The following is a 27,215-nucleotide window of genomic DNA, read 5'->3' on the forward strand; positions in this document are numbered from 1 at the left end:
GCAGGACTGCAGGTCTACAGCACTGCTACCTGAAAAGCATGTTTTGCTTCTCAGATAATTTAAAAATAGTACATTAAAGCTAAATATATTCATTCACAATGGTATTTCCGAAAACTCAGTTATTTTTTTCACATTGAAAAATCTTCCTAAATTATGATTCTTAGAATTTAAAGGAAAAAAAGAACTGCTTAGAGTGGTATAGGCTTAGATGCATAAATAGCCTTAATCTTATATTTAAGTTTTGAGTAGATGATACATTCAACATGATTGAAAATTCAAAAAGTAGAAAAACATCTAAACTCATTCTTCCACTTCTGTCTCCCAGCCACCCAGTTTCTTTCCCTGCTGGCAATACTGTTTTTCTCTCTTCAGTCAGTTCAATCCCTCAGTCGTGTCTGACTCTTTGCGACCCCATGAACCGCAGCACTCTAGGCCTCCCTGTCCATCACCAACTCTCTGAGTCCACCCAAACCCATGTCCATCGAGTCGATGATGCCATCCAACCATCTCATCCTGTCGTCCCCTTTTCCTCCTGCCCTCAATCTTTCCCAGCATCAGGGTCTTTTCCAATGAGTCAGCTCTTCGCATGAGGTGGCCAAAGTATTGGAATTTCAGCTTCAACATCAGTCCTTCCAACGAACACCCAGGACTGATCTCCTTTAGGATAGACTGGTTGGACCTCCTTGCAGTCCAAGGGACTCTCAAGAGTCTTCTCCAACACCACAGTTCAAAAGCATCAATTCTTCGGCGCTCAGCTTTCTTCACAGTCCAACTCTCACATCCATACATGACCACTGGAAAAACCATAGCCTTGTCTAGATGGAACCTTTGTTGGCAAAGTAATGTCTCTGCTTTTTGATATGCTGTCATGACTTTCCTTCCAAGGAGTAAGCGTCTTTTAATTTCATGGCTGCAATCACCATCTGCAGTGATTTTGGAGCCCAGAAAAATAAAGTTAGCCACTGTTTCCCCATCTATCTGTCATGAAGTGATGGGATCGGATGCCATGATCTTAGTTTTCTGAATGTTGAGCTTTAAGCCAACTTGTTCACTCTCCTCTTTCACTTTCATCAAGAGGCTCTTTAGTTTCTCTTCACTTTCTGCCATAAGGGTAGTGTCATCTGCATATCTGAGTTTATTGATATTTCTCCCGGCAATCTTGATTGCCAGCTTGTGCTTCCTCCAGCCCAGCGTTTCTCATGATGTACTCTGCATAGAAGTTAAATAAGCAGGGTGACAATATACAGCCTTGACATACTCCTTTTCCTATTTGGAACCAGTCTGTTGTTCCATGTCCAGTTCTAACTGTTGCTTCCTGACCTGCATACAGGCTTCTCAATTCTCTTCTTTGGATAAATAGTTGCACACTATTCTACACTTGTATTTTTTGTTTACTCTATATCTTATAGTGCTTTTCATATCAGTAAAGTGGGTTTTTTTGTTTAACTGCTGTATAGTATTCCATTTTATCATCATTTATTGTCTCTTGATATGCTTATGGTTGTTTCTAACTTGTTATTACAAACAATACCATACAAAAATCTTTTGTGCATGCCATTCTATGTATGTGTGAAATAGTAAGAAATTACTAGAGGTAAATTGCCAAGGTTACCTCTTCAGGGCTTTAAAATTTTCTATTCATATCAAGCAACATATAAGAGTGCCTATTTCCCTACAGTTTTGCCAAGACTGGGGAAAAAAAAAAAAAAAAAAACACCCATACACAGATAAAAACAAAACCAAAAAAGCACCTTTATCTTTTCTAATGAAGGATGGAAAAACATATGAGCATTGGTATAAGTGATATTATGCATCTTTTCACACATTCAAGAGCCATTTGTATTTCCTGAGAACTGTTTCTTGGGAACATAAACTTCTCTAATTTTTCTTTTGAGTTGTTAGTCTTTTTCTTAATGTACTGGCAGACACTTTATAAAAAGAAATTAGTTTTTTGTGGTGAACTGTATCTACTTTTTCCCTAGTCTTCCAGTTTTCCTTTATGGTAGTTTTTACACAGAACTTATTTTCATGTTTTAATTTTTAACTGTGATAAAACATATAGTCCATTTTAATTTTTAATAATTATTTTAATTTTCAGCCTCTGCACAGTTCTAGCACTCCTTGAGAAATAAAACACTCATATCTGTTCCATAAAAATGGAAGGAAAAGTATTAATACATTATAATGACACAAAATATTTACTAGTTTCTTACAAAGATGCATACATGGTAGGATTATCAGAAAGACTAAGAAGTTAAAATTTGTGTTAAAACCAATTTTAGTCAGCAAGACTTTTCACAAATAGGTGGTTATATATGTAAATCCTAAATACATTATACTATTTTTCTCCCTTTTTGGTCATGGACTATTCCAGGAAGATTTAACTGCGTAATTTTATTTGAGGAATCCCTAAAATGTAAAGCAAAATTGGTCTTAAAAAAATATTGGTTTGATGAAAAGATGTTAGTCTACTTTAGACAAATTTGGTTAGTTTCTAAGTACACTTCATTTCAGCACAATCATTACTCAGGAGACAATCATTTTTGAGAAAGGGCAAACTAAATTCTAAGTTAGCATCAGGATTCTACCCATAATTAATCAATATTGAAGGAGATGCCATCAGTATGCAGATTACAGAATTTTGGTTACAAAATTTGGAGGAAAAAAAATCAATGTCCAAAAGCACTGATAAATTTAAGCTACAATTATTAACTCTAGGACATTTTATTATGTTATTACCTTAATAGGATGGTTAACTAGACATCCATCAGAAATGCTGTTAAACCTGTTATTTGCTCAAAGTTGTTCATACTTCTGAGACAAAAGATCTCTAAGTTAAATTTCATAAAATGAAATTGCTGCCTTCCTATTTAACTTTTGGGGGTAAGACAGGGCAAAACCCAAGTATCATACTTTCTATTTTTGTCCATAAACACAAATAAGTCAGTACGATAACCTAAGGAAATAAACACATGGTTAGTCAGGTTCTACAATACAGGATACTGTGACATAACTTTCCATTTTTTCCTCTGGAATAGTAGATTAGATAGTAAGGTGTGTAAAACTATAAAATCTAAATGTTTCTTGTGTCATTCAGCAAAGAAAGGACGAGGAAGAACACTCTGCCAGACTACACCTGCTACTCCATTCTAGATCCAGCCGTCTGATCATCCCACACTGTTCATCTACCCACCTAGCCTCATCCCAAGACAAGCTCCTTTGCATCAACAGTCTAGTTTTGTCAACTAAGTCCTAATTTTCCAGAAAACCCTGATTTTTCTGATTTCACACTGACCCCAACCCATTTTAAGTCAAAGAAAATATTGTTAATACTTAATTAAAGCAGAGATGGAAATTAGTGTTATGAAAGGTGTATGTCAAGTGCTCTGCAAATATGGGAAAGCTGCAAGAAAACAGCTTTTAAACCCTGCCTGGATCCCTTAGTTACTTAGTACTAATGTTGCTTTGATTACTAGTCAGGAAAAAAGGGGCTCAAAGGCCATAAAATATGCATTTTGGGGGAAATGCACAGAACTGAAGATTTCCTGGGAGTTGGCAAATGCAATTTTACATACGTAAAGGCTGTCAACCTATACTTAGTGTATCACAGTTATTGAAAAAGGAAAGGAGTGGGACTCTTGCTTACAACTGAGTCCGGCAGAAACACATTCATATATTTCTCCTTTGTAATCACGTGGTCCTTTAGTTAGAGATAATGAGTGTGTCTACAGAGCAGAGCTAATGAAAAATTTATAAAGAACCTATGATAGAAAGCTTCACAACCCAGTCTTACTGGATTATAAAATACTGTTCTTACTCAAGCATTACTTTGTGAATCTCTGAAACATCTGAAAAATACTTTTCTGTGACTTACTAGGCTGTAGGGAATGAGCAGTTTTAGGTACATTACAATTATCATTAGTAGAATTTGCTATCTTTCTTCCATTAACCGAACATTTCAACTGGATCTTAAAAGAAGGTTGCTGATGGTTTTCATTTTTTGAGTCTGTCCGAGGTTTTGGCTGCTCTAGCTCAGTTTGTCTTTTGGAATTTCTGTTTCTGGAATTCCTTCTCTGTCCATTTAGTACTTTGTCTGGAGGTGAGGACACAGTCCGTAACTGATATCCATCTGGGGATCCTTTTTGCCGGTCTGGCCTCATTTGCTCTTGATCCACCTCTTCCTGAAGTTGTAATGCTAATAACCTGTCCTGCTTTTCTTGCTTATGTCTCTCAAAAAGTAGATGTTCCAAATCTATCAGTTTTTGGGTCAAGCTGATTTCTGTTTCCTCTTGGTCTGAGGAGGCTTCGGGGAACATTTTCCTTCTTTTTGCAGAAAAGCATGGCTCTCTGATTGCTTCAGACAAAGGTTCTAGGTTTCTTCTTTTGGAGATACCTTTACTGATCTGTAGGTGAGACTCTTCATTTTCTGTCCCAACCGTGTTGTTTCTAAGGAACTGTGTCGTATCTGATACAGTACATTCACTCTCTGTTTCACCACAAGGCTCAGTAGCAGCATCTCCAGAGTAGGGAACTCTGGCTTTAGGTTCCTCAAGATTTATGACACATAACCCTTTTTCACGATTGCTTGGTCCTGTTTCAACTTTTCCTTCAAGGCACCATTCTCCATCACTGGTACATAACTGAGGCATAGGTGACTCCACTGAAGACTTTGCACCTTGTTCCTGAACTTCAAGATATATTTGAGGAGAAAGCGTTGGCATATCTTCTTCAACCTCTGTGTCTTGCCATGTAGGGCTCTTCACATCACTGTTGTCATCAATTTTCTGTAGAAAACAGAAAAAGATTGAATGAACCAAGAGAAACCATCAAGTTATAACATATAAGTCTTATTACACTAACACCAAAACTGAGTTGCCACTATATACTATAATTACCTGATTATTACTACTACTAAGATATATTAGTTCTTAATAGTATTTTTATTCTGTGTGCCAACTTAAGGTATTTCTTCATTTTCACTCCCATGAAAACCTGCAGCTTAAAACCCACAAGCCAGTTTTATATATGGCCAGGAGCTGGCACCATGACTTGACCTCTCATCTTTTAAACTTCCTCCAACCCAGGGACTTTTAATCCTTTTTTGTGTCACAAACCCTCCTCCTTTTGGCATTTTTGTGAAGCTGACAGACCTCTTCTGAGAATAATATTTTAAAACATAAAAGTAAATACATGGGGATCAATTTATATTGCAACATAATTTTTAAAATCTTATGATATAATAATGCATATCATTAATACATTACGTAATAAGATCTAGTGACAAGTCTAATAATTTGTAACACTGAAGGAGGGATGAGTATAAATGTTTCACAAGATCTACAACAAATGTAATATGTTATTGGTAACAAAGACACAGGTACTGTTGACAGTATTATGGTTTGCTGCTTATATTCATGACTATCATGAGAAACGCTGGACTGGAAGAAACACAAACTGGAATCAAGATTGCTAGGAGAAATATCAATAACCTCAGATATGCAGATGACACCACCCTTATGGCAGAAAGTGAAGAGGAACTCAAAAGCCTCTTGATGAAAGTGAAAGTGGAGAGTGAAAAAGTTGGCTTAAAGCTCAACATTCAGAAAACAAAGATCATGGCATCCGGTCCCACCACGTCATGGGAAATAGATGGGGAAACAGTGGAAACAGTGTCAGACTTTATTTTTCTGGGCTCCAAAATCACTACAGATGGTGACTGCAGCCATGAAATTAAAAGACGCTTACTCCTTGGAAGGAAAGTTATGACCAACCTAGATAGCATGTTCAAAAGCAGAGACATTACTTTGCCAACAAAGGTTCATCTAGTCAAGGCTTTGGTTTTTCCTGTGGTCATGTATGGATCTGAGAGTTGGACTGTGAAGATGGCTGAGTGCCGAAGAATTGATGCTTTTGAACTGTGGTGTTGGAGAAGACTCTTGAGAGTCCCTTGGACTGCAAGGAGATCCAACCAGTCCATTCTGAAGGAGATCAGCCCTGGGATTTCTTTGGAAGGAATGATGCTAAAGCTGAAACTCCAGTACTTTGGCCACCTCGTGTGAAGAGTTGACTCATTGGAAAAGACTCTGATGCTGGGAGGGATTGGGGGCAGGAGGAGAAGGGGATGACAGAGGATGAGATGGCTGGATGGCATCACCGACTCGATGGACGTGAGTCTGAGTGAACTCCGGGAGTTTGTGATGGACAGGCAGGCCTGGAGTGCTGAGATTCATGGGGTTGCAAAGAGTCGGACACGACTGAGCGACTGATCTGATCTGATCTGATGCTGCTAAGTCATTCCAGTCATGTCCGACTCTGTGTGACCCCACAGACAGCAGCCCACCAGGTTCCCCTGTCCCTGGGATTCTCCAGGCAAGAATACTGGAGTGGGTTGCCATTTCCTTCTCCAATGAATGAAAGTAAAAAGTGAAAGTGAAGTCGCTCAGTCGTGTCTGACTCAGCAATCCCATGGACCGAAGCCTACCAGGCTCCTCCATCCATGGGATCTTCCAGGCAAGAGTATGGAGCGGGTTGCCATTGCCTTCTCCGATTCATGACTATAGGAAACACTAAAATGAGAGGTCAGGCGGAAGATAAACCTTTTCTTCTATCCAGGTTCATATTTACTCTATGGATTCTACCCACAGACCTTAGGTTAAGAACCCTTGCTTTAGCCAGTATAATTCTTCTCACTTACAGGTCTTGGGTAAATTAAGATCTAGGATTAGTTTTGACCATGGGAAAGCCTTAAGAAAGGCTTCAATGAGAATTTGCTTCAAGACAAAAATTATTTCTTGTTCAAGATCTTAACTCTTTTCTTTTACCTACTTTGCTTTGCACTTATTGTTCCTCATAACATTTCTTGTGAACCAATGTAGTCTGGGTTGGACAAATTCTAAGTTGCCTACCACATTTTGCTGTGAGTATTAATATCAGGATAGGGGGGAAAAAAATCCCAGCCTTCAATGCCTCCTTCCATCAATTGTTAGTCCCAGCATAAGCTGGACTATCTGGACTTGAATTTCCCTCTATTATCTCTACTTAAGAGACTCTTTGTGGCTCAGCTGGTGAAGAATCTGCCTGAAATGTGGGAGGCCTGGGTTAGATCCCTGGGTTGGGAAGATCCTCTGGAGAAGGGAATGGCTACCCACTCTAGTATTCTGGCCTGGAGAATTCCATGGATTTGTACAGTGTATGGGGTCACAAAGAGGTGGACACGGCTGAGTGACTCACTTTCACAGGACTCTGAGCAATTCTCTTGCCTCTGCATGCCTCGGTTTTCTCAACTATAATTGGACACAAGGATACCTTACAGAATTGGTGGTTGTGATGAAGATTAAAGAAAATACATACATTTTGGGGCACATAAATATCCATTAAGTGTTAGGTACTATAAAACCACCTACCTGAATTGAAAAAAATTAATGAACCTATTTACAAAACTTTGGTTAACAAAACTTCTATGTAGGACATTGATCTTGGTGTCAGCTCACTTTTTCTAGTGCTATTTTCCTGGAAATATGATAAAGGTGGAATGTCACTTGTGTTACTAGGCCTCATAGCTTATGATAAAAATAACCCTTATTGTTGAACTGCATCTGTACTAGGAGACCTAGGAGGGATCTTTAACCCCTACAGGAAGCCAAAGTTCAGGGCTTTGGTAAACGACTTACAACTCTTTGACTGGCTGTGTTCCTTACCAGGACCTCTGGAAGCTACACCCATGAGTCATTACAGTAAATAATTGACTCTTATGGGGCATGGGACTTCTAAATCTTCATGGTGACTACACTCCTCTGCATGGTCTCACTTCCAGGCCATCACATAGGAGCTCTGCAGTGAGGATTCTTGCTCAACAGATATGCCTGATGCTGCCCTACTAGCACGCTTTATTTCCCATTCTGTTATCTTTTAAGTGAAGCTGTACCAGAGGTAGCCTATTTAGTTTTGTGAGTCTGATGATCTAGGTCAGTTCAGTTCAGTTCAGTGCAGTCGCTCAGTCATGTCCAGCTCTTTGCGACCCCATGAATCGCACCACGCCAGGCCTCCCTGTCCATCACCAACTCCCGGAGTTCACTCAGACTCACGTCCATTGAGACAGTGATGCCATCCAGCCATCTCATCCTCTGTCATCCCCTTCTCCTCCTGCCCTAATCCCTCCCAGCATCAGGGTCTTTTCCAATGAGTCAACTCTTCACATGAGGTGGCCAAAGTACTGGAGTTTCAGCTTTAGCATCATTCCTTCCAAAAAAATCCCAGGGCTGATCTCCTTGAGAATGGACTGGATGGATCTCCCTGCAGTCCAAGGGACTCTCAAGAGTTTCTCCAACACCACACTTCAAAAGCATCAATTCTTCGGCGCTCAGCCTTCTTCACAGTCCAACTCTCACATCCATACATGACCACAGGAAAAACCATAGCCTTGTCTAGATGAAACTTTGTTAGCAAAGTAATGTCTCTGCTTTTGAATATGCTATCTAGATTGGTCATAACTTTCCTTCCAAGGAGTAAGCGTCTTTTAATTTCATGGCTATAGTCACCTAGGTCAGGGATCTACAAATTTTGCCCATGGACAAAATTCAACCTGGTGTTTGCTCTTATAAACAGTTTTACTGGAACAAAAACAAGCTCATTTGTTTACATTTTATTCTGGATGTTTCCACGTGAAAACAAATCACTGAATAGTTGTGACTGAGACCACTTGGGCCACAAAGCCTAAAATATTTACTATCTGGCTTTTTACAAAAAAAAATCTGCTGACTCCTAGCTTAGGTGAGACTAAGATGATTAAGAAGGTGTATTCCATTTACTACAGTGACTTTTTAAAAAAAAAGTTAGGAAACTACAAGTATTAACGATCTATAGTATTAATAAACTTGCCAAGCCAAGAATATCTTTAGCATCCACAAACCTTAGACATGGAGTTTTTTCTGTCTTCCTGTACAACTTCAGACTGTGATGCTGACCCAAGTTGAGATTTAGGTGACAAATACCTTTACAAAAAAAGAGTTTGAAGTTAAATTACACTTCAATAAAATATATATATTAAAAAAAAAAAGTTTGCCAAAATTTGAATGCTTTGAAACACAAGTGGCATGTATCCAATGAAATAAAGCCAGATTAGCTATTTATGCTCAAAGTTGTCTCGCTTGTTACTTGGCTGATTTATCAGAAAAAGTGTTATTTTATCTCCCTGTCTCAGGTATTTTAGTCTAGCTCTGGAACAACATTTACAAGTCCGAGTATTGATATTTTAGTGAAAAACAGGAGAAAAGGAAGCAAAAGTCAAATCTAAATTATTCCTTAATTCTCAAAATAATCTAAATAGGTAGGTCCTGGCATCAAAACAACCTAAGACTGTATAGTCTTTCCAAAAGTAATGGAAATGACATTTTAAATTAGGAGAAAGAATATGCTAGTTTCTTTTTAATGTCAGAAATTCTACATTTTTTAATCTCTGAAAAATGGTCCATGATTAGATTCTTTACCATTTTGGTATAGAGATTTTACTACATACAAATTTATATCAACTATCTGCTCAGAGACATGAGATTTATCAATATGTTAGCATAAGAGCTGGAGAAGGCAATGGCAACCCACTCCAGTACTCTTGCCTGGAAAATCCCATGGACGGAGGAGCCTGGTAGGCTGCAGTCCATGGGGTCACTAAGAGTCAGACACGACTGAGCGACTTCACTTTCACTTTCATGCACTGGAGGAGGAAATGGCAACCCACTCCAGTGTTCTTGTCTGGAGAATCCCAGGGACAGTGGGCTGCCGTCTATGGGGTCGCACAGAGTCGGACACGACTGAAGCAACTTAGCAGCAGCAGCAGCAGAAGAGCACATCTCTATCTAAGCATCAGTTTATTCTTGTATTTCTGATAAATTTTTATGTTTATATATTTCAAAGTATATATTTAGATTCAAGAAGATTTATGACAATCATATCCTTTATGTGTGTGTGTGCTAAGTTGCTTCTCAAACTCATGTCCAACTCTTTGCGACCCTATGGACTATAGCCTGTCAGGCTCCTGTGTCCAAAGGATTCTCCAGGCAAGAATACTGGAGTGGGTTGCCGTTTCTTTCTCCAGGGAATCTTCCTGACCCAAGGATCAAGCCTGTCCCTTTTTATGTCTCCTGCATTGGCTGGCAGGTTTTTACCAACAGCATCACCTGGGAAGCCCCCTATATCCTTTATGCTGAATAATATTATATCGATTTGAAATATCCCTGCTTTTCTCTTTTAATGGCTTTTCTCTTGATTTCTACTTTACATAATATCAGCATTAACAATATTGATGCTACATGTCTGCTTTTTCTCTTAATAGCAACCACCTCTTTTAACACTGCCCTCTCCCTATAAATCTTAATCTCCCTGTCCCAAATTTCCACCATATCAAATCCTAAATTTCTATGAATTTTGGAAGGGGGTAAATCACCTGCACATATTTATCTAGTTGAACCAAAAGCCCTTACATGTTTTTGAAGTCTAGATTGTAGATGATAAACTTCCTCGACTATGAATTACTATGGGAAAGCTTATCAACTCGTCTTGCTGCTAAGAGGGGCACAGTGGGGCAACTAGATTCATTCCACTGTTGACTACGTGACTCATGTTTTTTGTATAGTAGGGAAGAAATGTAATATATAAACTGGGAAAAACAGAGTGGGGTAAGATCTAGATGCCAAACTGTAAACTCTTTCAATGAGGATGACCTTATACTGGACTAGTTTTTTTTTTCATTTGAATCCAAACCAAGAGAAGAAGGAATCCAACTGATTGATTTTGAGAAAATGGTATCAACATGGAAATCCTGAGCAGTCAACATAAAAAAAGGCTTCATATCTCTTCATGCTAGCCAGGAATCTAAGCTATGTGAGCATCTCTCTTATTTTCACTTTATATTAATCTCAGACAATCTAGAGAGTTTCATGCAGAGCTGATGGGCCAAATTTTGATACAGCAGTATTCCATATTCACTTACTTCTGAATATCTCCAGTGTTTGTTTGTTTGTTTTTACTTTTCTTTTGTGATTTGGTTGTGACTGGATCAGATTTTCTGGAATTCAAAGGCGAAGCCAAAACACTTCCCTCACCGAAATTGTTCTTCAACAACAGAAAAAGCATAAAACAATTTTAAAATAAAATAAGCTATTAATTAACTCAGAATCCACAATAGAATTTTTCAGGTATTATGCTCATTATACTTAAATTCTATATATCCTGTGAAATAATACTGACCATGCAAAAATTAGTATAAACAAGATTAAGTTTATCTAAGTTGGTCTAAATTGCATTATTACCCTACTTTAGATAAACACAAAGAGCATGATGATACTAATCTCATTAACTGATCATTTTTTAATTTTTCTAATGAATAATTTCATATATTTATAACTACTTTAACCTATAAGGAAAAATTGAAAAAGCTGGGGCTATACCTGGAATAAAAGTTATTTTATGTAAAATAATTTAATTTGGGAATTTAAGGGCATATCAATAAATAGCATGAATATTTACTTCCTATCTCATGACAGACCCATAAGTTTCCTACTATGTCATTGGAAAAATTAACATACTTGGTGGTGGTTGACATTTGGCCTTGAACCACCAAACTTTTATTCCAAAATATCAATAGATCTGCTTTTATAATCCCATGTGAAAACAAGAATTAGAACAATAATTCTTGAAAGACAAACTTGACCCCAGGGTTTCCTCTTTGATATATTTTCTTTCCTATCCCATTTGTTATTCTATTGGTCTTTTTTTGGCCTTGCTGCTCAGCTAGCAGGATCTTAGTTCCCCCATCATGGACTGAATCCAGGGCTATGGCAGTGAAAGTGCTGAGTTATAACCACTGAACTGCCAGGGAAGTTCCACGGTCTATGTCTTTTACTTAATTTCTCAGTTGTGTAAAGTTCTGAAGCTATTCCACTTAAATTTTAAAAGGAAATATAATTTTTAAAAGGGTGTACATTCTAAAACTCAGTTATATTATGAATGGCAAGTCTCTCAAAAAATGGGGGGAAAAATCAATTCTGGATACATTCACTTTGGTAAATATATTTTAAGATATCTGTTGTTTGAAAGCAGAAGAATTGTTTTTAGAAGCTCTCAAACCTGCACACACACGTCCCCAGAGGGGAGTGGTATTCCCTAAATCCCACCCCCAGAGTTTGTATTTTAAAAGAACTTCAAGTGATTCTGCCAGGTCCTTTCAAATTATTGGGTCTCACTGTATCCTTTGGTCTTAAAGTATGTGTTCTATCATCCTTCCCTTAATTCACTGTCCCCTAGGCAGTCATTTTTAAACATGGCGAGATAACAAAATCCAGGTTTAATATGTTATGTAAGAATTCAGGGACTTCCCTTGTGGTCCAGTGTTTAAGACTCCGTGCTTCCATGCAGGGGGCAGGGGTTCAATGCCTGATTGGGTAACTAAGATCCTACAAGCCGCGCAGCACAGACAAAAAAGAATTTGATGTGCTTCACTTTCAAAAAGTGATTGGCATCCATACAATGGAATATTTTACCACTATTACAAAAGAATTATAGACTATATGTAGCAATATGAAAAATCTCTTATAAAATATCAAGTGAAAAAGGTCAGTAAACAGTTTCTTATGAGGCTAAATCTCTTCCTGACCCTTGATGTTGGACCAAGTCAAGTGATTTGCTTTATTAAATAGCATGTAAACTGTCATGATGCTTTAACAGAAGCGTTAGGAACCACTGCATGGTTGGCTTTTATTCTCTTTCCTCTTCCATAAGAATGGCATGGCCTAAAGAGGACTCCCTCTTCACATGGAACATCACCAAATCAGCTGACATGAATCGTGAACAAGTCATAAATGTGGGTGGTTGAAAGCCTCTGAGATATGGGGATCATTTGTTACCTCTGCAATGCTGACTGATGCCATTTCCCATTTACATGTAAAATGATAAAGGAGAAGAAATTTGTGAACATAAAATACTAAATAAACCTACATTCAAAAGAAAAAAAAAAAGGTCAGGAAAAAAAAAAACAAAAAAACCCGGTGTGATTCATTTTAGGTGAAAAAAAAAAGTTATAAGTAAGAAACTATTAATAGTGCTAACCTTTGGGGAAAGAGCCTGATGTAATGGAGTAAGAATAGGAGTGGAAAAGTGGGAGGGGGAAATGGAGTTTTCATTTTCCACTAAACAGCTTCCTACATAACTGAATTTACTTATGAAAAATAAAAGTTTTTTATAGAATACTTGGGGGACTTCCCCAACAGTCCAGTGGTTAAGACTTTGCTTTCCAGTGAGGGGGTATGGGTTTGATTCGTGGTCAGGGAGCTAAGATTCCACATGCCTCATGGCTAAAAAACAAAACATGAAAATAACAGAAGCAATACTGTAGCAAATTCAATAGACTTTAAAAATGATCTACATTAAAAAAAAAATTCTTAACAAACAAAAAAATCCCCAAACAAACCAAGAAAACCACATACTTGGATTAGAGCAAATATATAACAACATGTCAAAAAAGTTTTGTTTTAGGTAGAGCAAATATGTCAGAAATAGTTTCAGTTATGGTGAATGCTTCCTCTTGAGACTATTCAAAATCAAACAAAGCAATAATAATGGAAATACTTCAAAGTTCTTTCTTGAAACTTACAATATCAAGGCTTAGTCTTCTTGCCAGTTCTTCATCACTTTTCAGTTGTTCTTCCATTTCTCTGTGCCTTTTTTCTGCCTGTCTCTTTTCCTCCTCTTCCTCCTCTGCCAGTAATCTCTGAATGTATTCTTCACTGGCTTTGTTTTCTTCTTCCTCACAGGCTCGCCGCTCTGCCTCTACCTTAAAGATGATTAATAAAGAACAATCCTTCTCTGAACTTTTGAGAACACGTGCAATATTTAATAAGAATAGTGAAAAAAAAAAAAAAGAAAGAGCAACAAATTGGCAGGAATTAAAATCCCTCAAATGAAGGTCAAATCTGGAGAGGCAATTTCCTGTAAAGTAGTTCAGGAAGTCTCCTTTAGGAAGCCTCCCCAGTAGGTCCAATGAAACCTTGATCAAAGCCTCATCCCTCCTTGTTTCAGTCCTTATCACAGTTTCTATTACACTATAATAAAGTTTTGGAAGTCTTCCTAGGGGATACTTTTCCTTAGGTAATAGAAGGTCACGTTCTGACTAACTTTGGCATAGGTTTCTGAACCAAACACTAGCAAGGGAATGGAATGATAAAAACTGAATTAAACTGTTTTTTATGAGTTTTATGAGGAAAGACAAAAAAAAACTTTAATAGATCAGTAAGTGATCTAACTTTCTTAGCTCAGTAAATGGCAGAGTGGAGGCTCAAACTCAGCTTTCTGGACCTAAGACCATGCTTGTGGGCATTTAAACTATACTTCCTGAAAGAAATAATGTTAAGAACTACTTTAGAAATCCAAAGGACCTGACTCGAAAATAAGTCCTTGATTCAATTCAAGTGAAAGAAATAGGAGGAAAGATTTGTTAAGTTTTCTTGCTCTTAAAGGAAAGCCACTGGAAGAGACTGCTGTTTCTTCCTCCGCATATCATTGTATATGCAGCTGAGGTTCAGAAATGTGCAGCTGTCTTGCTATTAACCTGAGGATAAAGCCAGGTGACAGAAGTCAGCAAAGAAATGGAACCAGAGCTATGGATGAAACCAACCCTAAAGTCCCTACTAATCTCTGGAATTCCAATAAATTACAGTTTTTTTCACCTATACCCAAAATCATCCTGATAAAACCTGTTCTCACTACATTGTTGTGAACATTAAATTATTTCTTAAACCCTTACTTAAAGACATTGTTTAGACAATATGCTGACAATTAACTACTATGATTATTCATTAGCTCTTGTAGAGCTCACATGGTCTAATACAGTAGCCACTAGCTACATGTGGCTATTGAAATGTGACTAGTCCAAATTGAGATGTAGTAAAAGTACAAATTGCCAACATCTGCTGGATCATGGAAAAAGCAAGAGAGTTCCAGAAAAACATCTATTTCTGCTTTATTGACTATGCCAAAGCCTTTGACTGTGTGGATCACAATAAACTGTGGAAAATTCTGAAAGAGATGGGAATACCAGAACACCTGATCTGCCTCTTGAGAAATTTGTACGCAGGTCAGGAAGCAACAGTTAGAACTGGACATGGAACAACAGACTGGTTCCAAATAGGAAAAGGAGTTCGTCAAGGCTGTATATTATCACCCTGTGTATTTAACTTATATGCAGAGTACATCATGAGAAACGCTGGACTGGAAGAAACACAAACTGGAATCAAGATTTCTGGGAGAAATATCAATAACCTCAGATATGCAGATGACACCACCCTTATGGCAGAAAGTGAAGAGGAACTCAAAAGCCTCTTGATAAAAGTGAAAGTGGAGAGTGAAAAAATTGGCTTAAAGCTCAACATTCAGAAAACAAAGATCATGGCATCCAGTCCCACCACTTCATGGGAAATAGATGGGGAAATAGCAGAAACAGTGTCAGTCTTTATTTTTTTGGGCTCCAAAATCACGACAGATGGTGACTGCAGCCATGAAATTAAAAGACGCTTACTCCTTGGAAGGAAAGTTATGACCAACCTAGATAGCATATTCAAAAGCAGAGACATTACTTTGCCAACAAAGGTTCATCTAGTCAAGGCTATGGTTTTTCCTGTGGTCATGTATGGATGTGAGAGTTGGACTGTGAAGAAGGCTGAGCGCCGAAGAATTGATGCTTTTGAACTGTGGTGTTGGAGAAGACTCTTGAGAGTCCCTTGGACTGCAAGGAGATCCAACCAGTCCATTCTGAAGGAGATCAGCCCTGGGATTTCTTTGGAAAGAATGATGCTAAAGCTGAAACTCCAGTACTTTGGCTACCTGATGCGAAGAGTTGACTCACTGGAAAAGACTCTGATGCTGGGAGGGATTGGGGGCAGGAGGCAAAGGGGACGACAGAGGATGAGATGGCTGGATGGCATCACTGACTTGATGGACGTGAGTCTGAGTGAACTCCAGGAGTTGGTGATGGACAGGGAGGCCTGGCGTGGTGCGATTCATGGGGTCGCAAAGAGTCGGACATGACTGAGCGACTGATCTGATCTGATCTGATAAGTACAAAATACACAGTTGAAGACTAAATAAGAATAATCAATACCTTCTATACTGACTACATAATAAAATATTTTAGATACAATATATATAAAAATTTCATGTTTTTTAAAAAATTAAAATGTGGCTAATAGGAAACTTTCAACTGTGTATGAACCCACATCATGTTTCTATTGGACAACATTGCTCTAGACTAATCAGGGTAGGAGGAGTACTAAGGCTCTCCTGCTGCTATTGCTAAGTCACTTCAGTCATGTCCGACTCTGTGCGACCCCATAGACGGCAGCCACCAGGCTCCCCCATCCCTGGGATTCTCCAGGCAAGAACACTGGAGTGGGTTGCCATTTCCTTCTCCAATGCATGAAAGTGAAAAGTGAAAGTGAAGTCACTCGGTCGTGTCCGACTCTTAGCGACCCCATGGACTGCAGCCCACCACGCTCCTCCGTCCATGGGATTTTCCAGGCAAGAATAGTGGAGTGGGGTGCCATTGCCTTCTCCGTAGGCTCTCCTAGTACTAGTGAAATCCAAAGACCCCTCTTTTCCTAATTAGGGACTTGACAAAGAAAGTAGACTGAGCACCAAAGAACTGATCTTTTGAACTGTGGTGCTGGTGAGACTCTTGAGAGTCTCTTGGACAACAAGGAGATCAAACCAGTTGATCCTAAAGGAAATCAACCCTGAATATTCACTGGAAGGGGTAATGCTGAAGCTGAAACTCCAATACTTTGGCTACCTGATGCAAAGAGCCAACTCACTGGAAAAGACCCTGTTGCTGTGAAAAATTGAGGCTGGAGAAGGGGATGACAGAGGACGATGGCTGGGTGGCATCACTGACTCAATGGACATGAGTTTGAGCAAGCTCCAGAAGCTGGTGAAGGACAGGGAAGGCTGGTGTGCTGCAGTCCATGGTATCAGAGTTGGACATGACTGAAAGACTGAAAAACAACTTCACAATTAGCCCTTTATGCTTTCCTCATCTAAAGGCATTGTTTGTGCCTCTAAAATTCATATACTGAAGCCCTAACTCCTCAATGTCACATTTAGAGGTGGGGCCTTCAGGAGGTAATAGGATCATGAGGGTGGAGTCCTCATGAAAGGGACTAGTAGCCCATGCCCGAAGGGCAGCGGCCAAGAGGAGTTACCCCACGTCTGAGGTCAGGGGCAGCGGCAGAGAGTGCCAGGCTGTGACGGCACAGGAACAGCCGAGAAGAGCTACCCAAGTGTAAGGTCAGGGGTGGCGGCCGGGAGGAGCTACCCCATGTCCAAGGTCAGCTGGGGCTGAGAGGAGATACCCAAACGCGGCTGAGAGGAGATACCCAGCGAACAAGGTCAGGGGCAGTGGCCGGGAGGAGCTACCCCACGCCCCCGCATCGGAGACAAGGGGCAGCGGCGGCCGGGAGGAGCTACCCCACGCCCCCGTACCGGAGACAAGGGGCAGCGGCCGGGAGGACCAACCCCACGTCCAGGGAGAGGTGGCTGCGCGGGTGCAGGAGGGCTTAGAGGAGCTATCCCACGTTGAAGGTCAGGAAGGGTGGCGGTGAGGAGATACCCCTCATCCAAGATAAGGAGCAGTGGCTGAGCTTTGCTGGAGCAGCCGTGAAGAGATACCCCACGCCCAAGGTAAGAGAAACCCAAGTAAGATGGTAGGTGCTGCAAGAGGGCATCAGAGGGCAGACACACTGAAACCATACTCACAGAAAACTAGTCAATCTAATCACACTAGGACCACAGCCTTGTCTAACTCAATGAAACTAAGCCATGCCCATGGGGCAACCCAAGAAGGGCGGGTCATGGTGGAGAGATCTGACAGAATGTGGTCCACTGGAGAAGGAAATGGCAAACCACTTCAGTATTCTTCCCTTGAGAACCCCATGAACAGTATGAAAAGGCAAAATGATAGGATACTGAAAGAGAAACTCCCCAGGTCAGTAGGGGCCCAATATGCTACTGGAGATCAGTGGAGAAATAACTCCAGAAAGAATGAAGGGATGGAGCCAAAGCAAAAACAATACCCAGCTGTGGATGTGACTGGTGACAGAAGCAAGGTCCGATGCTATAAAGAGCAATATTGCATAGGAACCTGGAATGTCAGGTCCATGAATCAAGGCAAATTGGAAGTGGTCAAACAAGAGATGGCAAGAGTGAATGTCGACATTCTAGGAATCAGCGAACTGAAATGGACTGGAAAGGGTGAATTTAACTCAGATGACCATTATATCTACTACTGCGGGCAGGAATCCCTCAGAAGAAATGGAGTAGCCATCATGGTCAACAAGAGTCCATAATACAGTACTTGGATGCAATCTCAAAAACGACAGAATGATCTCTGTTCGTTTCCAAGGCAAACCATTTAATATCACAGTAATCCAAGTCTATGCCCCAACCAGTAATGCTGAAGAAGCTGAAGTTGAACAGTTCTATGAAGACTTACAAGACCTTTTAGAACTAACACCCAAAAAAGATGTCCTTTTCATTATAGGGGACTAGAATGCAAAAGTAGGAAGTCAAGAAACACCCGGAGTAACAGGCAAATTTGGCCTTGGAATACAGAATGAAGCAGGGCAAAGACTAAGAGTTTTGCCAAGAAAATGCACTGGTCATAGCAAACACCCTCTTCCAACAACACAAGAGAAGACTCTACACATGGACATCACCAGATGGTCAACACTGAAATCAGATGGATTATATTCTTTGCAGCCAAAGATGGAGAAGCTCTATACAGTCAGCAAAAACAAGACCAGGAGCTGACTCTGGCTCAGACCATGAACTCCTTATTGCCAAATTCAGACTTAAATTGAAGAAAGTAGGGAAAACCACTAGACCATTCAGGTATGACCTAAATCAAATCCCTTATGATTATACAGTGGAAGTGAGAAATAGATTTAAGGGCCTAGATCTGATAGACAGAGTGCCTGATGAACTATGGACTGAGGTTCGTGACATTGTACAGGAGACAGGGATCAACACCATCCCCATGGAAAAGAAATGCAAAAAAAGCAAAATGGCTGTCTGGGGAGGCCTTACAAATAGCTGTGAAAAGAAGAGAAGCAAAAAGCAAAGGAGAAAAGGAAAGATATAAGCATCTGAATGCAGAGTTCCAAAGAATAGCAAGAAGAGATAAGAAAGCCTTCTTCAGCGATCAATGCAAAGAAATAGAGGAAAACAACAGAATGGGAAAGACTAGAGATCTCTTCAAGAAAATCAGAGATACCAAGGGAACATTTCATGAAAGATGGGCTCGATAAAGGACAGAAATGGTATGGACCTAAAAGAAGCAGAAGATGTTAAGAAGAGATGGCAAGAATACACAGAAGAACTGTACAAAAAAGATCTTCACGACCCAGATAATCACGATGGTGTGATCACTGACCTAGAGCCAGACATCCTGGAATGTGAAGTCAAGTGGGCCTTAGAAAGCGTCACTATGAACAAAGCTAGTGGAGGTGATGGAATTCCAGTTGAGCTATTTCAAATCCTGAAAGATGATGCTGTCAAAGTGCTGCACTCAATATGCCAGCAAATCTGGAAAACTCAGCAGTGGCCACAGGACTGGAAAAGGTCAGTTTTCATTCCAATCCCAAAGAAAGGCAATGCCAAAGAATGCTCAAACTACCACACAATTGCACTCATTTCACATGCTAATAAAGTAATGCTCAAAATTCTCCAAGCCAGTCTTCAGCAATACATGAACCGTGAACTTCCTAATGTTCAAGCTGGTTTTAGAAAAGGCAGAGGAACCAGAGATCAAATTGCCAACATCCGCTGGATCATCGAAAAAGCAAGAGAGTTCCAGAAAAACATCTATTTCTGCTTTATTGACTATGCCAAAGCCTTTGACTGTGTGGATCACAAGAAACTGTGGAAAATTCTGAAAGAGATGGGAATACCAGACCACCTGACCTGCCTCTTGAGAAATCTGCATGCAGGTCAGGAAGCAACAGATGTTCAAGTTAAAAGTGGAACAACAGACTGGTTCCAAATAGGAAAAGGAGTTTGTCAAGGCTGTATATTATCACTCTGCTTATTTAACTTCTATGCAGAGTACATCATGAGAAACGCTGGACTGGAAGAAACACAAGCTGGAATCAAGATTGCCAGGAGAAATATCAATAACCTCAGATATGCAGATGACACCACCCTTATGGCAGAAAGTGAAGAGGAACTCAAAAGCCTCTTGATGAAAGTGAAAGAGGAGAGTGAACAAGTTGGCTTAAAGCTCAACATTCAGAAAACAAAGATCATGGCATCCGGTCCCATCACTTCATGTGAAATAGATGGGGAAACAGTGGACACAGTGGCTGACTTTTTTTGGGGGGGGCTCCAAAATCACAACAGATAATTTCATGCAGCCATGAAATTAAAAGACGCTTACTCCTTGGAAGGAAAGTTATGACCAACCTAGATAGCATGTTCAAAAGCAGAGACATTACTTTGCCAACAAAGGTTCGTCTAGTCAAGGCTATGGTTTTTCCTGTGGTCATGTATGGATATGAGAGTTGGACTGTGAAGAAGGCTGAGCGCCGAAGAATTGATGCTTTTGAACTGTGGTGTTGGAGAAGACCCTTGGGCTGCAAGGAGATCCAACCAGTCCATTCTGAAGGAGATTAGCCCTGGGACTTCTTTGGAGGGAATGATGCTGAAGCTGCAACTCCAATACTTTGGCCACCTCATGCAAAGAGTTGACTCATTGGAAAAGACTCTGATGCTGGGAGGGATTGGGGGCAGGAGGAGAAGGGGATGACAGAGGATGAGATGGCTGGATGGCATCACTGACTCGATGGACATGAGTCTGAGTGAACTCCGGGAGTTGGTGATGGACAGGGAGGCCTGGTGTGGTGCGATTCATGGGGTCGCGAAGAGTCGGGCACGACTGAGCGACTGAACTGAGCTGAGCCTTAGAAGAAGAGACACAAGAGAGATGATCCATCTCTCTATCCCTCTCTTTGCCACGTAAGAACACAGTGAGAAGGCAGCTGTTGAGAAGCCAAGAAACAGACCTTGCCCAACGCCATATCCAGAACTGTGCGAAATCAATGTTTGTTGCTTCATTCACCCAGTCTATGGTGGTTTTGAGCCTAAATGGACTTAAGACACCATATACCACCGTTTTCCTATCCTTTATTGCTTAAAGCTTCAGGGAAATTTAAAAAATCTCCTTCACAGTTAAATGCTTACAGATCACTATCACATAAGAAGAGCACCAAACACGTATAAATAACTAAAGCTAATTTTAACTATTTTGAACACATGTAAAAACTGGAGTTTTGGGACGTCCCTAGAGGTCCAGAGATTAAGACTTAGCCTTCCAAAGCAGAGGGTGAGGGTTTGAGCCCCTGGTCGGGAAGCTAAGATCCCACATGACTTGCAGCCAAAAAGCAAAATATAAAACAAACAATACTGTAATCGTCGACATTAAAAAACAACTGAAGCCTTTATAAGCTATATTAAAATCATTAACATTTCAGTATATTATTTATTTATATAGGCACATAAAATTGTATGCAAAAACACAGCAGAAAATTTTTCCAAAAAAGAACATTTACAACCTACCTTGCTTATTTCCTCTTCATATTCTCTTCTTAATTCCCCAGGCTTACTTAATAAGCGGACTGGCTGATAGTCATCAACTGTTTCAGATCAAGAGTGAAAATTACCTTATAGGCAATTACAGAATTCTATAGCTAGCTTTCAGCTTCCATTAAACCCATATTAATATAAAATGCAAAATTAAAATAAGTGTACAATTATTAACAGCTATAGGAATATGGAATTTCATTTTAAAAAAGGCCAGAGGTTTTCTGGTTCAAAATGGCACACAAATACGTATACTTAGCTCTTTCTCTAGAAGCCATTAAAATAACAGTAAAGGAATTTTTAAAAAGCAATCCCACAATAATAGCAAACAGATAGTTCTCCAAAAAAGATATATACAAATGGCCAGCAAGCACATGAAAAGATGCTCACCGTCACTAGTCATTAGGGAAATATAAATCAAAACCACAATGAAACAGCATCTTCCCCCTACTCCATCAAACCAAGAAAACAAAACCAGAAAGTAGCAAATGCTAACAAAGATACAAAAAGGAACTCTTGCCCTTGCTGGTGGGAGTATTTAAGATTGTACAGCTGTTATGGAAGAGTATAGCAGTTCCTCAAAAAATTAAAACATAGAATTACCACATGATCCAGCAATTTATTTTCGGGTACATACTCAAAAGAGTTGAAAGCAGGGACACAGACACTTGTACACCAATGTTAATTCACAATAGCCAAAAGGTGGAAGCCAAAGATGGAAGTAACCCAATGACCCACTGACAGATGAAAGGATAAACAAACACAGTAAACACGTATTAGTCATAAAAAGAAATGAAATTCATTCACATGCTACAACATAAAGTCTGACTTTATGTTAAGTGAAAGAAAGTGGTGATCATTTTGTACTATGTAAAATTACTGAATCACTGTTGTGAAATAGTGAAACTAATATAATATTTTAAGGTAATTATACTTGGATTATTTTTTTTTAATGAAGTTGCCAAATTGCCCATACTGGGAAAAAGAGAGAGAAAAAGAGAAAGGGAGGGAAGAAGGGAAGGGACAAAAAAAGCTACAAACAGCTACTATGATTCTACTTATATAAGGAACATAAAGTAGTTAAATCATAGAGACAGGAAGTAACAGTGGTGGTAGCCAAGGGCTGGATAGAGAGGAACTGAGGAATTATTATTTAATGGCCACAGAGTTTTAGTTTTTGAAGATGAAAACGTTCTGGAAAGGGATGACAGTGATGCTTGCACACCTATGTGAATGTACTCAATGCCTTGAACTGCACATCTAAAACTGGTTAAAATGGTAAGTTTTGTAATGTATACTTTACCACAATTTAAAAAACACACTAAGATACCAGTTAACACCTCCTAGGATGGCTATAAAACATGAAAAGAATTTTTTAAAAAGCAGAAAAGAACTAGTGTTGGTTAGGATGTGCAGAAATCACACGTTGTGAAGGGAATGTAAAATGATGCAGATCTGTGAAAAAGTTTGGCAGATCCTCAAAAGGCTAAACATAGAATTACCATATGATCCAGCAACTCCACTCCTATATACACAAAAAAATGAAAACATATTCAAACAAATATTTGTACATGAGTATTCATATCAGCACCCATTCAAACAGCCAAGGGTGAAAACTACCCAAATGTTCATCAATGAATGAATGAAATATATATATACATATATATATAAAGTATTCAGCCCTAAAAAGGAATGAAGTACTAATGCATAATAGAATCTTGTATGAACCTTGGAAACATTATGCTAAGTGAAAGAAGCCAGACATAACAGATCACATATTTTATGAATACACTTATATTATCTTTGTTGCTGTTGTTGAGTCGCTAAGTTGTGTCTAATTTTTGGGGGGACCCTATGGACTGTAGCCCGCCAGGCTCCTCTGTCTATGGGATTTTCCAGGCAAGAACACTGGAGTGGGTTGCCATTTCCTTCTCCAGGGGATCTTTCTGATCCAGGGACTGAACCCGCATTTCCTGCATTGGCAGGTGGATTCTTTACTGCCCAGGCACCTGGGAAGCCCTTCCCAATGAATATCTGTTGCTTATTCTGAAGTTCTTTTGTTCTCAGATCCATCACACAGCCCAGATGCTTCCTTCTGCTTATACCACGGAGATCTGATTTTGGTGATTTGTCCTGGTATCTTTTGGGGTTTATGGGAACATTTTTTGAGCTAATTCTGTGGTAAAGGATGTCTATGATGTTTAATTCTGCTAAATAGGTGGTGTGTGTGTTCTGGGGCTTCATAGAAATTAAAAAACCAAGCAAATCCACAGAGAACTCTGGAAATGGGGAGGGGAAGAGTGGGAGTCATAGCTTAATGGTTAAAGAGTCTGTCTGGAGTGATGAAAAAGTTTTGGAAACATAGTGGTGATGATTGCAAAACACTATGAATGTATTTAACACTACAGCGTCCACTTAAAAATGGTTAAAATGGCAAACTAAGAAAAGCTATGACCAACCTGGATAGCATATTAGAAAGCAGAGACATTACTTTGCCGATAAAGGTCTGCAGAGTCAAAGCTATGGTTTTTCCAGTAGTCAGGTATGGATGTGAAAGTTGGACTATAAAGAAAGCTGAGCGCCGAAGAATTGATGCTTTTGAACTGTGGTGTTGGAGAACTCTTGAGAGTCCCTTGGACTGCAAGGAGATCCAACCTGTCCATCCTAAAGGAAATCAGTCCTGGACATTCACTGGAAGGACTGATGCTGAAGCTGAAACTCCAATACTTTGGCCACCTGATGAGAAGAACTGACTCGTAAGAAAAGACCCTGATGCTGGGAAAAACTGAAGGCAGGAGAGGGTACAACAGAGGATGTGATGGTTGGATGGCATCACCGACTCGATGGACATGAGTTTGAGCAAGCTTCGGGAGTTGGTGATGGGACAGGGAAGCCTGGTGTGCTGCAGTCCCTGGAGTCACAAAGAGTCAGACATGACTGAGTGACTGAACTGAACTGAACTGACAATAAGTAAAAAGAATTCTAAAAAAAGGTAAGTGTATCACAGCATTAAGCATCACATTCAAAGCCTAAACAAGAAACATCGCATGACTTATTGAGCACATAAATGGTCAAGCTGCTAGAGTCAAGTGTTCAGTTTGGGGCATAAAGAAGAGTCCACACTGTGGAGGACTTCTGAATAAAAACGGCTGAACTAGATGGCCACAGAAAGCTATTTTAGGCTTCCTGCAAGCTTAAGAATTAAATGAATGGCAATGTATAGGCAAGCAAGTTAGAGAAAATAATTGAAAGTGAAAAGGACATTAACACAAGAATCCTTACTCCCGCTGTTGGTATACTGCGATTGTGGCTCCTCTGCGACTATTTATATAACTTTTCACATGACTGAAGACTCTATCGGGCAATTCTTTTGGGTTTTTCTTTTCATTTTTAATCGAACAAACACCAAGTGAACACAGGCTGGGCATTATAACAATGAACAAAATCTTGCCATTGACTTTAATCAACATTTTGAGACCAAATTAGACAAATACTAACTGGCTCTCTGTTTTATCCTTTTAGAAATGGATTAGTGGCGGTTGGCTTTCAAAATGATCTTGGTTTTTAGACAACAAACGCGCTGGGTTTTACTCACCAATTTCCTTTGATTCTTGCCCAGAGGCTCTTAGCTTGCATTCCTTTGGATAGTGTTTTTGAATTATCTCCCACAGTTCCATATTAACAAGAGAATTTGTTCGGCTACGGTACCGAGCCCACGAAGAGACCCGGCGGCGACAGAAGGGACAGCACAAACTTGCCTTTTCGACAGTCGATTCGAAGCATGGTTTACAGAGCGTGTGGTTACAAGGCAGTGTCACAGGCTCGAAGAGGATTTCCACACAGATCTGGCACTGACATTCTAACAAGGAAGGGATGGAGTCTTTGGGTACAGCCATTTTAATATGCTAATAAGGCATATTCAACATCAACACCTGAAAGAGAAAGAATCTCGTTTCCTGTCCGAGTAGGAAAAAAGCAAAGTAACAGTTTTGCGTTTTAAATATTATGCCCAGTAGCCTGCCAGAATTCAGAGACTGAAAGCATCCAACGTCTAGAAGTAAAAATGGTGTTCTACAGGTCAGGTAAACAGTAAAACCCTGGAAGGCGGTGTATTTGTCCATGTTTAAGATAAACATCCGGAAAGAAAACAGATGAACCTTGGCTGCTCCCAGGCATTAACAACCATTGCAGCAGGGCGGAAGGTGGGCGCCAGCTCTCCGGCGCGGCCTGAGCCACGCGCCAAGTTCCCCTCCTCCCGCTTACCAGGTGAGAACGCTCCCTCAGCTCCTGGCAGCCAAGACGCAGGCCGCCGAGGCGCACAGCCCTCCGGCCATCGCTCGAGGAAGACTGCAGCTCCCCTCCGGACGCGGGCTCCGTTGGAGCGGGACTTCCGTTTCACCGCTGCTGTGGGTCCGCGCTCACGCCTTACTCGGATTCTGAGCCCACCCCTTGTCCTCTCTAAAGTCAGCCAGAAAGCCTAATCTTAGCGGCGGTGCCTTAGAATCCCGCAAGGGCTAGTGGCGTCACGACAGCCCGCCAAAACGGCCCCTCCCACCATAGAAAACCGACAAAGGATATAGACAGCTAACTTTCCGCCGATGCGACTTCCGGGCCTGCGCGCGCACTACCCGCCCCGCTCGCCCCGCCCCTCTGGCCTGGGAGACAGCCCGCCCCTCCCCTCGCGCGGCGTGTGTGCTTGTGTGCTAGGTTGGTCCAGTCCTTTTGGACTCTGCGTCTCTATCGTCTGTGGCCCCAAAGATTCCTCTGTCCTTGGGATTCTTGAGGCAAGAATAATGGAGTGGGTTGTCATGCCCTTCTCCGGGTGATCTTCCCAAGCCAGGGATGGAACCCCCTTCTCCTGCGCCTCCTGCATTGGCGGGTTTTTTCACCGGTGAGCCACCGCTCACCTCGGGTCGTTGTGGCTCTAATTTTCTCGCGTGACTCCTGCTCCCGGGGACTGCGGACACTGGGCAGTGTCGCAAGATTGGTCTCTGGGCAGAAAAAGGGAAACCTCAAAACAAACTGAGACCCGAGCGGTAACTTGAAAATTCTTCCCTCTATACGCCTCAGCCAACCTTTCTGTAGTACCCTTCTGTACTGTTTATACATGATGGCCTGCCTCAGGGAACCTTGCCCCTCTGCCTGACTGTTAAATCAGGACCTTAGTTCAGGACCCTGTTCACCTGTGGATGGCTACAGGAAGGAAGAAATTGACACATCCCTTCCCCAGACTTGCCATTCTAGGAGATATTTGCAAGATGAAGGGGCTTTTTACTTCTCTTCCTCACCCCACCCCCTCCACCCCACTCATTCTATAAAAGAACCTGGCATCCAGACCCAGATAGGATGGTTATTTTGAGACATTAGTTTGCTATCTTATTGGTCAGTGACTAGAACCAGCTCGGACTTGGTAATGCTGTCTGTTCGAGCACAAGCTGCCTGTTCTCTTTATTTGGTGCCCTGCAATAAATGCTGTACTTTGTCTTAACACAACCTCATGTCAGTAGATTGGCTTTGTTGCAGACCCAAGTTTGATTTAGTAA

At 40.5% G+C, this 27,215-nt stretch overlaps 1 protein-coding gene across 2 annotated transcripts; it reads right to left on the bottom strand.

Moving 5' to 3' along the window:
• Positions 1–1,429: 1,429 nt before the first annotated feature.
• RNF168 (ring finger protein 168) lies at positions 1,430–26,313 on the bottom strand. 2 transcript variants are annotated; one of them, XM_055568556.1, is made up of 7 exons: positions 25,936–26,313; positions 25,268–25,604; positions 21,645–21,725; positions 13,643–13,818; positions 10,985–11,106; positions 8,909–8,990; positions 1,430–4,784 (listed from the first exon to the last, which is right to left on the bottom strand). In XM_055568556.1, exons 2-7 carry the CDS (start codon positions 25,566–25,568, stop codon positions 3,825–3,827), a joined length of 1,722 nt encoding a protein of 573 aa, XP_055424531.1. In that variant the 5' UTR covers positions 25,569–25,604; positions 25,936–26,313; the 3' UTR covers positions 1,430–3,824. The 2 variants fall into 2 exon arrangements, with proteins under 2 accessions (XP_055424531.1, XP_055424532.1); XM_055568557.1 differs by lacking the exon at positions 25,936–26,313 and having other exon boundaries at positions 25,431–25,598.
• Positions 26,314–27,215: the final 902 nt, after the last annotated feature.

Source organism: Bubalus kerabau, chromosome 2 (assembly GCF_029407905.1).
Source record: "Bubalus kerabau isolate K-KA32 ecotype Philippines breed swamp buffalo chromosome 2, PCC_UOA_SB_1v2, whole genome shotgun sequence".
In the NCBI taxonomy this organism is placed as follows: Eukaryota; Metazoa; Chordata; class Mammalia; order Artiodactyla; family Bovidae; genus Bubalus; species Bubalus kerabau.

Coding starts and splice junctions, on each gene's coding strand:
- RNF168 (XM_055568556.1), bottom strand. CDS start 25,568: ATGGCTGTACCCAAAGACTCCATCCCTTCCTTGTTAGAATGTCAGTGC. Junction 11,107..13,642: donor GAAGACTAAGCCTTGATATT/GTAAGTTTCAAG, acceptor CTGTTGTTGAAG/AACAATTTCGGTGAGGGAAG. Junction 4,785..8,908: donor GAAAAAACTCCATGTCTAAG/GTTTGTGGATGC, acceptor TGTTTTCTACAG/AAAATTGATGACAACAGTGA.